General features: G+C 37.3%; 1 protein-coding gene across 1 annotated transcript in view; it reads right to left on the bottom strand.

Annotated features, from left to right (window-relative positions):
* DNAH7 (dynein axonemal heavy chain 7) overlaps window positions 1-19,275 on the bottom strand; it is a 93,885-nt gene that overhangs the window by 32,616 nt on the left and 41,994 nt on the right. The window contains 15 exon segments of the mRNA XM_072422174.1: window positions 518-848; window positions 2,921-3,150; window positions 3,455-4,327; window positions 5,627-5,846; window positions 7,322-7,491; window positions 8,278-8,475; window positions 9,373-9,594; window positions 10,284-10,415; window positions 12,682-12,858; window positions 13,144-13,326; window positions 14,246-14,395; window positions 14,919-15,167; window positions 16,242-16,340; window positions 17,818-18,030; window positions 19,074-19,201. Of these exon segments, the coding sequence (XP_072278275.1) occupies window positions 518-848; window positions 2,921-3,150; window positions 3,455-4,327; window positions 5,627-5,846; window positions 7,322-7,491; window positions 8,278-8,475; window positions 9,373-9,594; window positions 10,284-10,415; window positions 12,682-12,858; window positions 13,144-13,326; window positions 14,246-14,395; window positions 14,919-15,167; window positions 16,242-16,340; window positions 17,818-18,030; window positions 19,074-19,201 (3,575 nt within the window).

The following is a 19,275-nucleotide window of genomic DNA, read 5'->3' as shown; positions in this document are numbered from 1 at the left end:
AAGTGTATCCTCTCTAACCTTGGAGAGCTTTAATAAATCGGGGCCAATATCTTTAATACTACAAGAACTAGTTGGGTTGAATATGACCAACTTCTATTAGATATACCATGACCTGGATATATGAGAAACTTCACTGACACATATGGTGTCATTAAAAGGTTTTATCCTGACCCTGCAAAGGACATTTGTTAAAACAGATTAAATACAAAGTAAATAATACAGTCCAACTGTTGTATTCTAACTATACTCAAGCAGAGTGACCAGGTATGACTATGGGTCATTAAAAAAGATAACTTTTACAAAAGAAAACCCTTCCACCACCACCACTAATTAATAATAAATCTTTTCTTGGCTAAATCCATTACAGGTCATTACCCATTAGAACCAAATTAATGTTATTAGAAAACAGCTGCTTATCTACAGAACTAGTTTTAGTGTAACAGTTATACCCATCAATTTAAAATGCAGATCAATATAAAACATCCACTTATTAATATTCTCGGTAGGAGACACAAACCTGTGGAGTAAGGGTGTCCAGAGCAGCCAAAGCAGATTCTAGAATGGGCAAAGCTTGGGCAAGCTCATTGTCACACTCATCCTTGATTGCTTTGGCAGCCATTGCTTGTTCGTTAGCCACTGCTTCATCAGCTTTTACAATTTTCTCTGTCTTGGCCACCTCAATTGACTCTTTCTCGATGACCACCATCATCTCATCCACCTCTTTGCTGGCAATCTTCAGCTGTGGTTGGAGAGCTTCTAACTCACTTTGCATAGTGGCGACTTGAGATGCTGCAGATTCTAGCTTCTGTAAGCCCACTTCATATCGCTGTTTCATTTTCACTACTTCTCTGCAAGAAATCAAATATAATAATTTTTATTTTTTTATTAATATTAATAAAGAGGATTTATATAGCGACAATATATTACACAGTGCTGTACATTAAATAGGGGTTGCAAATGACAGTCAGATACAGACAGTGACAACATGGGCCTGGTTTAATAAAGCTTCCCATGTCTGGAGAGGATACACTTTCATCAGTGAAGCTGGTTGGACAAGCAAACCTGGAATGGATCTGGTCCAGGATTTAAAACATTTGCTAGCAAAAAGCAAATGACTTTGAAGATATCCATTCCAGGTTTGCTGGATCACCCAGGTTCACTGATGAAAGTGTATCCTCTCCAGCACTGGAGAGCTTTAATAAATCGGGCCCAATAGGAGAAGGAGACCCTGCCCTGAAGAGCTCACAATCTAGGAGGTGGGGAAGTATTCCACGATAGGAGGGGGGATATGGAATGGTGGATAAGTAGTGGTGAGATAAGAGACAGAAGAAGTCAGGTAGAGAAGTTTGAAAAAGATGGGTTTTAAGGGCTCTTTCGAAGGAGCAGAAAGTAGGAGCAAGCCAAATTAGACGAGGACTGTTCTAGAAAGTCAGGGCAGCTCTAGAAAAGTCTTGGAGCCGTGCATGTGATGAGGTTATGAGTGAGGAAGTCATTAGTAGATCAGTGGAGGAGAGAAGAGAGCGGCTAGGAGGGTATTTTTCTATCGGAGCAGAAGGTAAGTGGGACAAGAACTGTGGAGGGATTTGAAGGCAAAGCACAGGAGCTGGAATTTGATTCTAAGGTGAAATGGACATCAATGAAGAGAACTACAAAGAGATGCAGCAGAAGAGGAGCGGTGGGAAGGATGGACGAGTCTGGCTGCAGCATTCATAATAGATTGTAGAGGAGAGAGTCGGGTTAGTAGAATACCAGAGAGGAAGAGCTTACAGTAGTCCAGACGAAAGATATGATCATGATAAGTATACAGAGACATGTCAAAGACTATTTATGTGAACCACAGGCAATTACAGCTCATTAAAATAAGATGTGTGTATTCTCATGTCAATTGCTCAATCCACTCCATCAAGGACTACCAGAAGGATAAGGCTTTGCAGCCTATTCAAATAAATATTTCTTTACTTTTTTGTTCTCTACTTTTAGCAAATTGATCAGTTTTATACGATATTTATAGCACTGTTTAACACTTAGTGTTAACAAGTTATAACTTTTTTCTAGATTTTTTTTAATACAAATGGTAACAGCTTTTCTACCATGGCAATCAAGCAAATTAAAGTGGAGGACAGATGTACTGTAACATCTTTAAAGGTGGTAATTAGAAGCTCCATTCATTGAATGGACTAATTGTTCTTCACCTTGTCTTTTAAAGTAGGACATGTAAAAGTACAAGTGGCATTAATTATACAAGTGGGGATGAGAATAAAAAGTGGTGATGGTTTCAACTGATCAACACATTTATAATGAGGCAAACAGAAAAATTGATTGATTTCATGATCCTTTCCAACAACAAAAGACTGAACGATGCATGAACAAGCTCTGTACATACAGCACCATTCTGCTCTATAGAAAGGGGAGCGGGAGCATGAGCTAGAGGCCGCCCTCTCTCCCCCTTACTAGCATTACCGTTATTTTGTTGTTGGTGGCTCAATGAGAACAGATCCATAAACAATGTCCCACGGCCGCTGTACAAACGTCAGATTCTTGGCCGATACTAGAATATAAACCTACATGATTTTTTTTACAATTTTTTATATTTTTATATTCTTTTGGAGCAAGAAAATACAAAACAACCTTTATGAGGATCACTGCCGATGTACTGTACTTGATACTATACATGTATTTAGGATACTAAGATATTAGAATACTTTTTTGATAATAGCAATGTGGGAATACATACTTTTTGATTATCATTTGATCAACAACTTAATTTTAAGTAATGTGGATTCTGCTCTCTCCCTGTAAGTCCTTACAACAAACACCAGTTGATATATTCAAATGTTCTTTGCCACTGCAGTGGTGATTTTTCTGGCTCTAGGCTTCATCATAATTAAATGATCTGCCTGGATTGGTAATTAATACTTACAATCGTTTTTTCTCTAGCAGTGTTTTAAATGTAGAGATTAATTCCAGATAAGATGTGGGTGTAACATAATTATATCTCTGCAGCTCCATGCGGAACTTCTCAGAAAGGTTAATCGTAGAGGTGTGGAAGATTTTACACATGTCAATGCAACCGTTCCTAATTTCTTCTGACATTTCAATATCTTCTAAAAAGCGTGTTGCTACAGCTTGAAGTGCATCTTCCGGCCAGGTCTAGAAAACAGAATATTCATTAAATAACAAATTAAAGTGTCATTTACAAGGGATAAGCCAAGGTTATTATTATTATTATTATTATTAATAATAATAAACAGGATTTATTTAGCACCATCATATTATGCAGTGCTTTACATTAAATAGGGGTTGCAAACGACGGACAGTGAAACAGGAGGAGGAGAAGACCGTGCCCGAAGAGCTTACAATCCAGGAGGTGGGGGAAGTATCACACAATAGAAGGGGAGATATGGAGCGTAGGTCATTGGAAAAGTGAACAGAATGGCTTGTTAATGATTTTTACCTGAAACCAATCGATTGTACAGCAGTTAACAAGAGCTGGAAACTTCCTGAGTCGGTTTCGGAATGCATCTCCTATTGGACTCATTGCCAGGACGATGTGTAGCTGATCACGGCAACGGTCAATGAACAAGTTAAAAAGAGCAAGAGGGCTACCGTCAGTTTGTTTTAGTTTATCTCGTTGCCGGTCTATCTGTCGCATTCTTTCACAAATTTCTTGTTTCTCATCAGGTGCAAAAAGATTTGGAACCTCTCCTGCATTAAGTAAATTATTAATGTCTTCCAAGAAGGATTCTTTCTTTATCTGTGAGTCTGTAAACAGAAAAACTCCTTGCATTTCCCCCTCAGCAGACTGTCTCAAAATTAGTTTTAAGTCCTCCCGCCATTCGGTAATACCATAGCTCTTTGAGATCTCCACTTGGAAAAGTTTCTGGTCAGCCATTTGAGCTGCTAATCGGGTGACTGACTGACGGCCACTTCCACCGACGCCAACCAATAAGGCATGGCTACGAGGCTGTTTCAGAATACGAGAGATTCTACATATGTGTTCTATGGCAAAGCGGAACAAAACCAAATTCATAGGTTTCTTGCTAATGTTGTTAAACTCTTCCAGATGGCTTTCCACCACTAAACAAAGTTAATCAACGTCAGTTATTTCTTTGTAATTTGTGTCTTCCCTCTTAGGGTCATGGAAATCACAGAACATTAGACTACGCAAGTCATCCTCCTCAACCTTGCCATCTTTATTAAAATCTAGATGCTGAAACAGTTGATGAAAATCTTCTCTCATGTGGCTTTTCACAACTTCTTCAATATATCCCACAAGCCAAGATCGATCCGCATTATCAACAAGTCGGTCGTAGTAAACCCGAAGAACCTACGAAATGAAAAAAACAATATATTCTTTTAAACAAATCTGCAGACAAGGCTAGCGGATGTACAACAGCTTGAAATGTTCATTAATAAATTCAGTGCTAGGATGGTTGGTTCCTTTCTGTTATTTCTATGCAGCACAAAATGATAAAAAAATACATGAATAATATTTGCCACATCATAATCATTTATTACCGTAGTAACTGAACAGCATATAAGGTTTTATTTATAAAACAGGAAATTTGGCATTCATTCAAACATACAATGGTGGAGAAATAACTCCTGCCATCTAAACACATGGACCTGAAAGATTCTCCACCCGTTAATGTTTGAGGGAATGTCAGGTTCCCTGCTGTATAAATAGAGCTGATAGTGATGCTAATGTTAATTACAATGTAAAAACACTTTTGTTGGTGGAAGAAAAGTAGTATATATATTTTTTTTTTAATAAAGCTTTGACATTTTATAATCAAATAACATTTTCACCAAATTTTCTTAGAACAAGAAGGCAGCTATTACGCCTTTTTTTCCTTTTAACACTTCTACAACATTATCATTCAGCGTATTACTAAATTATCCTACCAGCAATGACCCTGAATAATTAAAGCTCTCCAAGACTGGAGAGGATACACTTTCATCAGTGAAGCTGGGTGATTTAGCAAACCTGGAATGGATTTCTTAAAGGAATTTGCTATTTGTTAGCAAATGTTTTCAATCCTCGACCAGATCCGTTCCTGATTTGCTATGTCACCCAGCTTTACTGATAAAAGTGTATCCTCTCCTGCCTTGGAGAGCTTAGTTAAATCAGGTCCAATATTTTAATAATAAACCTTAAGGCATTCTAAAAGTCTTCTAAAGAAATCTCTTTCTAAAAGGTCCAAGAGCTTGTAAGAGCACATAGTATGTATTTCTGGAAGCTATTGAGCTTTCCTGTTGAGCATCTTGGCAGCAAAGAGTCCCAGTGTGCCCCTCCATACCAAATTTCAACCAGCATACCACCCATGCAGCTACACTAGAGAAAATACAGAAAAAATACTATATCAATAAGAACATTTAAAGCGGACCTTTTAGGTGAATAAGTAGGACTACTTCTGCCAGCTCAATGCTCTTCCAACACAAATGGCTTAAAAATCCAACCAATTTTGAATTTTTTGAGAATATAAAAGTAACATTAGCAATTAATTTACTTAGAACAAGACAGTAGTAAATGTCAACTCTCAACACTTGCCTATCACTTATTTACCCTTTTTGAGTAAAAGTTTCTAAAAGACAAAAAAGTAATTTGCAGGTTCATTGGACTTACCTCATGAACCCATAGCCTCTTAATTAATAAAGGCGAATCGGTTGTTTCAGGACGTGACAAGCAAATTCCTTGAATGACACGAGAAAAGTCTCGAAGATTGAATAAATAATGGGACTTTGTAGGTGTGGGCAGAAGGTTTTTCATTGCTTCCTTGTAGACTGCCATGGTACTGTGTATAATTTGCGGTGTCAGCATTGCGTATTCACTTGGGAAGACGTACCTGAGAATTGGGAAACATATTAGTCAAACCAGGGATTTCTTCCTTAATTCTAATCTTGAAATTGAACTCTTTTTGGAGGGCTAAAAATGCATTATTTTTATATATAACACCATCACGATATGATTTTACCAAAATATATTTTTGGAAATATACTGTTTATAGTACTAGTATGTTATAGTACAAAGCATTGCTGGTTCTCCAATGTAAAGCAGTTCATCTCTTCCGTGTTTTACATACTTTATTAACACACAGTGCACGGTGTCATCTAACCTTGCTAGGCTGCACTGTAAAATGTGTTGTCTTATTTTTGTAGGGGCTGCCATCTTGTTTTCTGAAAACAGAATTTGCATAGCTATTGAATCTGACATTTTTTTCTGAGATACTTTTTCCTTCTGAAATTAAAAGTGTTGCTTAGGCAAGCCATAATATTCTAATGTAATGAACTTTCAAGTTTCTTTCAATGGTAAATCCTCCAACTCTCCTTTGTGTTACCCAAGGGTCAGGCCTTGGACTGGTTCTCTTTTCTCTGTACACCTCCTCACTCTGCAATCTCATATCCTCTATTGATTTACAGTACCATCAGTTTGCAGATGACTCTCAAATCTACCTGTATACCCCTTACTTGTCTCCATCAGTTGGGCAGCACGGTGGCCTATATGTCACGGTCCCTTCCGTGACAGAAGTTTGAGGATCTGTCAGACAAGCTGCATGTGAGATTATCTGACAGCCTCTTTGGTTTTACTTGTTTCTGTGTTGTTGTTTGTAATGACCACTCCCCTTACATCAGCTGCAGCTGCTGGTCATTACTGCTCCTCCATTTAGTCTGGCCTCACACTTCATGCTGTGCGGTTGATATTTACTGCTGGGTTTTGAATAGCTGGAGTGTTGCGCCATTCAGAGTTCCTGTTGAAATCTGCTATAATATAAGTTGCTTTACTTTTGGTGTTTTGGTGTATTGGTGTTGTGTGTTATTTAGTTGTTTACTAGGCCTCAGGGAGACACTGGGTCCTTCATAGGGGAAGGGACCAGCAGTCTTAAGCCAGACACTACTGCCAGGGTTATACAGGGCTAGTAGGGCCTAGGTTCCAGAGTATGAGCATTCCTACCATCAGGGGATGCTCATATGGTTAGGAGTTATGGCCAGATTAGGGTGTCTGTAAGGGGTGACCATTCCCTTTTCCCTAGTCATTTGAGGCCTAGTAGTATATAGACCTTCTGTTACCCTCCCCTCCCTGTTATACGTGACACTATAAGAACCCTGACAATAATGATAACCCTCCCTAGCAATTCAGACTGAATGTTCAGTTCAGTTGCACTTTTCAGCTAAACTGATAGGGTGCAGGAAATAGGGTTGTTTTACTATGAACGTGCACAGACAGACTTCAGTAGACTTATCAAACCAATTTATATATAGAGAAAGAGCTACAGTGGTACACAAAGAAATCATTCCTTGAGTATTATGGATACATTAAGGCAAACAAAGTATTACCGTTTTCTTTCCCAGTGGAGGACCATAGACGCCTTTCCTTCTCTTATCCAGCTTTGACATTATGATGTTCTGAGTCTGAGCTGCTGTTGTCTGAGCTGAGAAGTTTATTAACAAAGGTTTGTATGTCTCTTTGTCCAATTTATTAAGCAAGAAATCCTAGAAGACGAAAATATCAAAACATAAATTACATTTTCTGCTATTAAATTTACAACATTTTCTAAAATTCAGTTTTTTACTTTGTCATAATGGGGTACTAAGTGTAAATTAATGGAGAAAAAAAAAGAAAAATTTGAACAATTTTAGTCGCAGGCTGCAACACAACAAAATTGAAAATCTAAGGAGGGTTTGAATTCTAAATTATCAGTATTTATATAGCGCTGACATATTACGCAGCACTTTACAAAGTCTCACAATCTAATGTCCCTATCTCAGTTATATGTTAATGTCTTTATGTATGTTAATCTTAATTATAGTCTAAGGTCAATTTTGGGGGGAGGCCAATTAATCTAACTGCATGTTTTTGGGATGTGGGAGGAAACATGCAAACGCAAACACAGGGAGAACCAGCAAATTCCATGTAGATGTAGTATCCTGGCCGAGATTCAAACTTAGGACCTAGCGCTGCAAAGGCCAGAGTGCTAACCACTGAGCCACCTTGCTATATATGGTTCTCTTTAGAAGAAGATGTGTATATAGCACTGCAAAAAAAAAACGCCACAAAAAATCTCCAGTAAAAGAAGTCACTAGTCATTCTTAAAGACTAGTTTTGTGAAAAGCTACCAGAAAGACCTTCACATCGGACACTTTACTAGGTGTGTTGGATGCTTGTGCTCTTGTCACATTCTGTCTTTCTTCTCCCCTCAGCCTCTAAATCACCAATTGACACAAATTGAATGACCTAAAATTCTCAGAATAAAAGAGACATAAAACATAACTACTTACAATGATGTAGGTACTTTTCCCAGTACCTGTGGGCCCAACAAATACAGACGGCTTCTGGTGTGTTGTTAGCAACTTCATTAGTGCCTTATATCTGATTGTATCCAAAGTCGGCACAATTATTTCATTAAACATCATATCACGTGGTATAGGTGGCACTGAGCTCAGATCTTGTATCCACAGTTCCCATCTTCCAGTTTCCTGAAATTGTACAAGTATATATTTTACATGCCAAATGACAGAACTAGAAATTAAAGCATAACAAGAATGAGATCTGAAAAAGACTGCACAAGACACCAAATACTTTTGCTGTATTATAGAACAACTCTATGCACATGATCAGGTGTCGGGTAATTTGCTTGTTTGGAATGCTCCCTAATGATGCCTCATGTATGACCGCAAGGGATCATGCGCTGTTTCTGCTTCATGTGTTGAATTCCGCAGGTATGTGGAAACTTTGATGTGGGTATCCCATGAGGCTGCGTGATTTACCTGTCAAACATCCTCCTCTAGGTAAAATAATCGAACAGGTGGAACATAAAAATAGCTACAAAGATTTAAAGTAAAGTGTAAGTTTTAGAGAAAAGTCCACTTTACTGCTCTTCTGTTCACATACACAGACAAGAAAACACCTGTTCTGTGAGTCACAGACAAGTTCTAGTAAGGCTATGTACACACATCAGATGATTCCCAGCCGATAATCGCCCCAGGGCTGCTATAAGATGAGAATCTGGAGTGTGTACATCGTTTTACCCCCTCTCCTCTCCAAATAGCAGAACGGCGCTGTATGAACAGGGTTCGTTCAGACTTTTGACGTTGGAAAGAATCATGAAAAATCATTCCCAATGATAATTATTGAATGTGTGTATGCAGCCTAAAGCCCTGTTGTAAAGCATAGCACTGAAAAAAACACTCTTGTAAAAAGGCCACACCAGACACCAAAAACATTTACTGTATCATAGAAGACAACTTCATCTTGGATATTTTTTTCTTAGTTGTGGTAGAATCCAATGGTATTTGATCATTATAAAATGGTCAGAAAACATTTGTACATAGATAAATCAAATAACAATCCGATGATTTAACATATCCACTGACCTCCTTCACAAAGCGGTAATCGTACACTGTGTGCTCCTTGGGAATGGGAACTGTAAAGGGTTTCTCAGGAGGATCCACTGGATGAAGAATTTTAAATCGAGTTCTTGTCTCCTCACTGAGGGGTCCATCTGTGATTTCTCGCAGGAGTTTGTCAAATTTTAGACGGTCATTTTCTGTGCAGGTTCCTCCAATAGACCAGACCATTGAAAACAAAAATATGCCCTTCAAACAGAAGCAATATTGATTTATTGAGAGTACCAAAAGTTATAGCAATTCTTCTGCTACATATTTAAGGTATCGTGCTATGTAGTCATTGTCATATGGCAGACTGATCCAGGCATGGTGGATTGATCCATCAGCAAATGATACGTACATTGTTCTGGTGCCTGAATGAACATATGTTCACTAAGTCAGTTGAGTCTGTTACCCGTCATGCCACTACTCAGCAACTTTAAAAGCTGCCTACTTGTAGCCAGCATATAACTTTGGCTTGAATCAAGAAATTTTGGGAAAAGTTATAAACTGATTGGCAACCAAAACAACTTTGGTTTGGATATTGGATATTTTAAATAATTTATGTCTCGGGTATTTTGTTCTGTTATTTTCTTTGTGCAATGGCTCTGATTTATTAAAGCTCCCCAAGGCTGGAGAGAATAAACTTTCATCAGTGAAGCTGGGTGATCTAGCAAACCTGGAATGGATCTGGTCCAGGATTCAAAACATTTTCTAGCAAATCGCAAATGACTTTGAAGGAATCCTTTTCAGGTTTGCTGAATCACCCAGCTTCACTAATAAAAGTGTATCCTTTTATTAGTGAAGCCTTGGAGAAACTCCAGCCTTGGGGAAACTCAAATAAATCAGGTCCAATGAATTTGTTAACTTTTTGCAATTGTCATTAAGGAGCCACTTACCTCTAGCCATGAACAAATGTCTCTCTCATTCATGCTGTGAACTGCAGATGGATCTGCAAACTCATCTAACATACAGTCCATGAGATTCATTAGAGATCTGACTAAATTTGTGTCAGAGGTTGATGATAATTCCTAGGAAACAAAGCAAATGCGTAAAAGACATGGTATGTTTTAATCAGGTAGGGGGTATTTTAAACATAAAACTGTAAACCACTCATTACAATCACCATTTAATGGGAACACTGACCACTGTTCACATGACAATGGAGCCCTGATCATCCTTTGATTACATTGGTTACCAGCCACAGTAAACCCAGTGCTGTGATGACCTTCAACTTCCTATTACAAAATACCAGTAGTAAGCCAATATCAATGTATGATAACCCGCAGTTTTCATTTGTTGATATACCATTAAACCTATATAAACTTGCAACCCTACCTCTAAGCAATTATTTTTCTATTCATTTTTTATTTCCATTTTTTGTACCAAAAATATGGTTTATATATATTTTTTTTTTTAAAAATGTATTCTTTTTTTGCCTACCAAGAAAAATAATACAGAAAACCCTTTTTTTGCAAATAACTTTGCTATGCTTTGTAACAGGCCGATTATTTTACTGTAGTTTAAAAACAGACACATTATGGAGGCAATTAAAACTTTTGCATAGAGTAGGCAATTTGCCCCAAATAAGAGGGAATGCCAATTTATGACCCATGCAAGAAGTTTAAAAGTAACACACAAAAGAGCACAAACTGTGTACTGGTAAGTATCTAACTGTAGGTGAATTTTTTAAATTGGGTTGAGGTATGTGAGGCCGAAAATGTGAGTAGCACTAATGATTTCAAAGAAACGGGAAAATACCTCTGTACGAGGGGGTGCTAAGAAGTTCCTGGCTTTGCCCCCTTCCAGATAAAATAGAAAAATTAGTGTGGGGGCATATGACAGCCCAATATCTTAGTATGTAACTGTGCAAATATCAGGTCTTTGCAATTCTTAAAACTGTTTTTTCTTTTAGTGAGAAGCTGTGATGGCAGAGGCACAAGCAATTTTCATGTCGTTGGAGTTACGGGCCGTCATGAAGTTTTTGTTTCTCCAGAGAAAGTCAGCAAAGTACATTTAAACTGAGATGTCACAAACACTGGGGGAGAAGTGTCCTTCCTACAGCACTGTCAGAACCCGGATATCTCATTTCAAGACTGGGCTGTCCATGAGTTGATTATTGAGGGCCGGCGAATATCCACAAAAAAGATAGCCCAGATACTTGACATCTCACGGGAACGTGTTGGGTTTGTTATCATTACTATCCTAGACATGCGCAAGCTTTCAGCGAAGTGGGTGCCGAAATGTTTGAACAGTGATCAGAAGAAGAACGAGTTGAAGCATCCAAAGCCGTTTTGGTCCATTTTGAAGCTGCACAGGACTTTTGGCTAGGTTAGTGACTGAGGATGAAACCTGGCTCCACATCTATGATCCTTAAACCAAGAAACAGTCAAAGGAATGTTAAGACAGCGGGTCCCCATGGCCGAAGAAGTTCCGAACCAGGATTCAGCCAAAAAAGTCATGGCGTCCGTTTTCTGGGATAAAGACAATATTCTGTTGGTGGACTACGTACCTCAGGGCTCTAGTATCACTGGACAGTATTATGCTAACCTCCTGAACCAGCTTAAGGAGGCAATTAAGACGAAATGCAGTGGAAAGTTGACCAAAGGAATCCTTTTTTGCAGGACAATGCACCTACGCACACGTCCAATGTTTTGGCTCCCAAATTGAACACCCTGGGTTTCCAATTGGTCCACCATCCCCCCTACTCATCTGACCTGGCCCCTTCGGACTCTTATCTGTTCCCAAATTTGAGGAAACACCTGAAAGGGCAACATTTTGAGGACATTTCTGACGTCAAAGATGCTGCTGAGAGCTGGTTTGCAGCTCAACTAAAGGACTTTTATTTGATTGGTCTAGAAAAGCTGCAACTACGCTGTACCAAGTGCATCAGTCTCAGGGGGGAATATGTTGAATAAATGTGTTATTACAAAACTCTGGCTCTCTTCTCTCTGGGCAAAGCCAGGAACTTCTCAGCACCCCATCGTATAAAACTTTTTTCTTAAAAGTAACAATAGGCAATCAAAGAAAACTATCTATCTAGACATTTATATTTTATTCATTTATTTACACCATAAAAAATGTGGAAGTGTATGAAGTATCATCTACTTATTTCACCTGATGGGGGTGATCCAATGCTGTGGCTTGCAGCAGTGATTTTGTCACCAACAGCAGGTAACTAACTAAAGGTAAATTGTTTGTTACCAGTCCCCATCTGGGTTTGGCTATACTGGAGTAATTTATAATTCCACTTCCCCAATGAATAATATCTATGCTGTATCTAGAAGAAACAAGTACCTTGGCACACTTTCGAATCATCTGTAGACACGGGGGAACCATTCTATCAAATAATCCTTCAATAAAAGTTTTATGCATTTTGCTGAGCCCTGCAGGGAGAAGATTGATCCAGGAAACCATCAGTGGCCTCCAACCGAGCATTGTGGGCTCCATATAAATCATACCACATCTGGATACCTAAAAAACAAAAGATAACATTATTAGATAACATTAAAACATAGAACAGGCTTTTGTGGGCTGACAGCCATTACCCTGCTTGAGAATAGTTAAAAAAGTATAAAACAAAAAAAAATAGATATGATAAATGTGATGATGATGAAAAATGAATTAGTTAATTAAAGCAAAAAAAAAATAAATAAAATAAAATAACAATCTAATTGAACTATTTTTTCTGAAACAACATAGATTTTTTTTAGATAGCAAAAAAACAAAATAAAACATTTAAGAAAAAAATATATTTACTGTAGCAGGGGAAGCCACTTCTAAATCCATGGGCTCAAAAATTAGACTCATTTGAGGAGACATCTGAATAATTTCTCCGCTCATTAAACATAATTTTTTATTGTCATCTAGAACTGTATTCATGTTTTCAATCCATACAGCATCTACTGGTCCATCAAAAATCAGCCATTTCCTATCTGGAGTCTGCAATATAAAAAAAAATCATTGAATGAGCAAATATCAAAAACTTGTATTATGTATTATGAATATTCTGTCTGATATTCAAAGGGCTCCCTTTATAAAACAGGGAATCAAATATTCCCGTGTGGATATCTTTCATGGATATGTGTTTAAATGGCAATAATTGATTCCCACCAAGGAGTGTTTGAAGAAATGTCAAATTTCCTGTTTTATAAATGGAGCCTAAAGTTTATATGTATGTATAGATGCTGGTAGACTAAGGGATCCAGTTAGACAGCCATGAATATGACTTTCATCAAACATTCCCTACTGGTGAATGAATCTTTGTCAATAAAATAATGAAAATGTTTGCTGAATGTCAGATTCACTGCGCATGTTTAAAGCCTAATATATAAGATTTATGAATCATCTACAGATACAAAAGATGAAAAAAAAAGCAGACCTAAATTCAAAATTTTTTACTTTACATTAAAGGGTAGACAAAAGGGTAAAAATGTAATATTTTTTTAATGCAATACCGTTTTTAAAAACAAATTTGGGGCATGCACAGAATGAGCCCTTTCAATAATGGAAAAAAAATTGCATGCGCAGTGAGGAGTGGAAATCAGTATGTTTTTCTTCTAAACTGTCTACCACTAGACAAAATGAGCCTGATTTATAAAGGCTCTCCAAGGCTGGAGAGGATACACTTTTCAATAGTTCCAGCAAACCTGGAATGGATTTCTTTAAAGAAATTTTCTATTTGCTAGCAAATGTTTTGAATCCTGGACCAGATCCATTACAGGCTTGCTGGTTCACCCAGCTTCACTATTGAAAGTGAATCCTTTCCAGCCTTGGAGAATTTTATTATATCTATGTCAATAGTACTTACCCCTGCATTCACCTATATTACAAATACATAACTAAAACGCTCATTACTTACTGTTGAAGAGGCAAATGCTCTGAAGCTGACCGCCAGTATTCCATCTGACCATTCATGAGACACAGGGTCAAATTGCCCATAAAGTTGACCCATGGTTATTGACTTTGGATTTACCACTGTAATTTGAACCTTATTTTCATCCAAGAGGCCCTAAAAGAAATCAAGTTTTCAAATGAAAGTTAAAATATGCAACCATAAATAAAAGTGAAAGAAAATGCTAAATGCTGAAAATGTTTATTCTCCTAACTCAAAGAAGGTTATCACTATAATTTCCGTGCTGTGACAAAGACTGTTTTTTCTTTCTACCTTTCCTAATTTTTTTTTTTTTGCAGATGTCTGATTCCATTGCAATGTTAAATCTCTCTTGGCACACCCCTAATACCTACATGGTGCTTTCCAATTCCCTATACAAAAAAAGCTATATAATTATATGTAATACAACTACTTACATTAGTCCATCATAACTGATTGATATAAAGCACTTTAAAAAGGTTGAAAAACACTAGCATAGACTAACCTCCCTTGGCCACTTGAAATAGGTACTCATGGTAATACTATTTTTTACATATCTAGACATGCTAATATATAATTCGGTTTCTATGCTGTGTTAAGGGTTTTTTTTAAACATTATTATTCATCAGGACCATTCTAAATGTTTTTTTGCCATGCTTACCTTTTCACATATGTCATTCAGTGCAGCTGCCAGAACTCGATAAGCAGAGGTCTTCCCTCCAAAGGGTTCCCCAACAATCATAAATCCATGGCGCACAATCATCATTTCATAAATCTGCAAAATCTTCTCTGCAAAAAAGCTAGTCATTTGTAAATTCATGCGTTCACAATTTTCCTTTATAGCGTCCATGAAAACCTGATAGTCGGCCTTAGGCAGTTTAACCCCTGGAAAAAGGTCAGATGTTATACCCTAAAGAAAAAAAAGAATAAAAGATGTAATTAGAGCAGTGGTCGCCAACCTTTTGGAGCTCACAGACCACTAAATTTACAGACTCTGGAACGTGCATGCGGGGGGAGCCATGTGTCACTGAAAGGGGAAGAAACTTCCACCATAGTGACATCATGATGCCAGAACCCATCCAGAGACACAACCCACCCAGCACCCTGAGCCTGCAATCTGTATGGGGACATGGACCCCCGGTTGGCGACCGCTGTATTTGAGAACAGTTGCTTATTTGAGCATGCTACCTATACCATCGAATATTGTTTATAATTTAAAGCAGGAATGGATTTTGCTGAGACACTGACAGTGAACTCAGAGTAAGCAAATCAGTCCAGGAGAGGATCCACATACAACTGTGCAAGACTGAAGGTAAGGTTGCACTATTTTCACCCCAATTTTTTTTTAAGCTGGATGGGAAGAAGCTTGCAGCCCCTGTATTGTGACCCAACTTTTCAGTAACCACCCAAAGGCTTCTGGGTGGTTACTGAAAAGCGCCAGGCGCCCAGCTAAAAAGGTCCAGGAAGATCACTGAGCTAGGTGTTTAGTCATATGCTAAAAAGAAGGAAGCAGTGTGCTTTAAAGACAGATGGGTTTATACATACAGTAGTCCCCCTCTCTACTGCGGTTCGAAAATCGTGTTCCGGTCTACCGGGTTTTCTGCAAACTCTGTGATGTCGTATTAGAAAGCTCAGTGTAGGGATGTTGGGCGTTAAAGGAGGAACAAGTCCTCTCCTGCCCCATTCTTTGGATTTATTGAATGAGGCATTACAATTGACTGCACAAATAGACAGCAGCCAATCACAACCAATTGTGATTCACTGCTGGCTATTCGTGCAGTTGAGGAAAGTTAGATATCCAGATCTATGTATCATCCAGATGATGTATCGCAGATCTTTGTTTATCATGGGTGGTTTTGGAACTTAACCCCCATGATAAACGAGGGTCAACTGCATAACCAAAACACAAAACACATGATATTAATCAAAACACAAAGTTATATGTCAGATATGTTATGTTGACAATCAGCATGTAATGTCTTACCTCAAAAAGAGGGAGATCATGGGACAGGAATTTTGGAAGGTTTACATCAATAATTGATCTCAACAGCAAAATCTCTTCATTTTCAGAAGGGTATTTAAGCTGTGTAAAGAAAATGAATCATAGTTATATGATACATGTTTCAAATAATATGTTAATATTTCAAATGATACATGATACATAAATTTGGGATTTAATATACAACAATTTTTCTATACTAAAGAATAATTAATAGTAAAAAGTATAGATTTTTCAAGTTAAATGAATAATTATAGATACAAAAAAAAAACGTTATACCTATGAAATACCTATACTTTATATAAAAAATATATACCTATGATGTTTATATGTGACACCATGTTTTTTTTATCAATGTACAGTGTACAGGAAAAGGAGTCTCTATTTCTTTTTTCCAAACTTTCCTTTCTGCACCATTGGCAGACAACCTCATTCCTTTGACAGTTTTGACTTACTAAAATCAACTTTGTACACCACACTCTCAATATTATGTTATACATTAACCTATTCCTGTATATACTGAGTTTGTATGGTCTGCTACTGGAAAGGGAAAGGCAGGAGCATGGAGGAAATTGGCGTATATATTTCTTATGGTTGCTCAGCCTAGTCTAGCACTGTTTATATTTCTCCCGACACAATGTCAAATTTCCACTGCGATTTCAGGAAAAAATTTTTTTGAGAATGCATAGCTCTAACAGCCAAATTTAACAAAATAGCATTTTAGATATTCCTACTCTGAACATAAAAATAATGGGGCCCTTGCATTGTTTGCTTCCCCTCCAGCATTAACAAGTTGTGCTTTTCACCTTCAACTGCTTGTTGGTGTTGTGTATAAAGTAACAAAGAGAAAAAAGCCAGAGAATGTTAGAGATGTTCTGTTAAAATCAATACATCTCTAACGCTCCCTTAAAGAACATCACCAGGCTGTGTTTGAACTATTAACCTGTCACTATAGTGCAGTTGATCTCTGTTGAGCTAGAAGTCACCTTACATGGTGTCCAACCTCAATTTGATCATTAAATGTTTATTGTTGTATGGTAAAAAAAAACTTTTCCCTGTCTTTTTTCTCTTTCTTGCATATTCATAATTTAGGGTTTTGGGAAAAACTAGTCTTGACAGTCTTATGGTACCCCTTCTCCTATAATCTACTTGTGTATAAAGTAACAATATGATTAGAAGTACCATAAGGAGAAGACATGTTGGATATGCTGAAGATGCCAGAATAAATATAAATTTATAAAAATGTTAAATATATTAAATATAAATATAAATTTTTCTTGCTCTTCTTGAACACTGTAGTGTGTTCTTTACCTTACAACTAATGATTGCTGTTGTTGGGTTTGCCATCATTTGTTTGCATATTGAGGAGTTTGGGATGTCTCAGCAGGTATAAAAAAAAGTTTAGTACATTATTACAGCATCCAAAAATGTGGACTAAAAACCACAAGTAAAGTTGTGAAATAAAAGTTTATTGGGCCAATATATACTTTAAAAAACAATACAGTAAAACAGTTTACCATCCAACAGGAATAGATTTTCCTTTAAACATGTTTGTTTGTACCTTCAAATTTCCTGCCGCAGTCAGCACTGATTTCACAGCTCTCATACCATAGTCGTAGTGATGCTGAGATGACAACTGCTCAGAGCACAGCCGATACGTTGCCACAATTTTCACCGATAAGGGCCTTGCTGTGACAAAGCCGCAGGAGTATAGAACTATCTCTGCTATCATGGCATAATCAGGAACCATCATGGCCACTGTTCTAAACAGAGCCTGTTTTAAAGCAAAAAAAGTTTCATGACAATCAGCAATGTAAGAGGATTTGTCATTAATTATATAATCTTATGTTAGAAATATTCTAATATATGAAAAATTCATGCAATAAAAAATTTGAAAAGTGATCTAAACAAGCAACACCGGGCAATAGGTAAATCAATCAGTGAACTTGTAGTACAAAATTATAACCATTGCAAAAGTGCTATCTAAAAGCTGACGCATTAAAGTTCATCTTTAATGTAACTTCTAAAATGTGTTTTGCTGCAAAGAAGATAGAAAAATCTCTCAAAAACGAACAAAGCTAAAGTCTTATTTGACTCCATTGGAAGTGTCAATTTTCTGGTTCTCCGCTTTTTTCCAATCAGTCCATATTTTACTAAAGTAATGATGTAAACATCAACAAACTAAAACACTGACTGCATCAAAGGATCAGCACAGCAGTACTTGGTAGTAGTTAGGAAAATTTCTCAGGTAGCTGTTTCTCTTATATACAACAGTGAATGATTTTGCTTAATGTGATGTAAGTAAGCTGTATGTTATCAACCGCAGTATGCTAGTAAAATAAAGACAATCAAGAGCAGTGTTCTCCCCAGCCCATTTTAGCTGGGTGCATCACCCGAAAGTTTTAAGTAACCACCCAGCTGAAGAGTTTGATCACAATACAAGGGGTGCCACCCACCTACAATTTCTTCCCACTCGACTTTAAAAAAATTCTGAGTTGAACACTGAAAAGGTATCGTTTGGTACATTTTTAAAAAAAAGTAAAGTTCCACCTAGGCTAAAAAGATGTTGTTTTAACTTTTCAATTAATTCCTGTTGTAACAGATCACATTGATATAACTCACCCTGTTGCAACAGATCAGATTGCTATAAACCACCCACAAACAACACATCTTTTTTAAATAAATGCACCGCATTTCATCCTAAAAAGGAAATCCACACCTGGATACTAAATGTACCAGTACGTAGTTATTGTAATAAGAATGACCTAAAACCATACAGTTACATCTTCACTCCAACAATCTAATAATGAAGCATACCTTAAGATTGTCTGGGAGCTCTGATCGTCCTGCATATCCAGGATTCATGGTAATAAAGACAGCACATGTGGGGTTTAATTTTAACTCTGTGCCCTCAAATACCAATAAGTCAGATCCTGTGTTGATACCTGAAAATAATAAAATGTAATAATTAGAGTTATAATGCTAGATATAAAGATAGAGAGATAGATAGATAGATAGA

This window comes from Pyxicephalus adspersus, chromosome 1 (genome assembly GCF_032062135.1).
Source record: "Pyxicephalus adspersus chromosome 1, UCB_Pads_2.0, whole genome shotgun sequence".
In the NCBI taxonomy this organism is placed as follows: Eukaryota; Metazoa; Chordata; class Amphibia; order Anura; family Pyxicephalidae; genus Pyxicephalus; species Pyxicephalus adspersus.
Note: the sequence above shows the minus strand (reverse complement) of the source record. Positions and strands in the feature narration are given on the sequence as shown.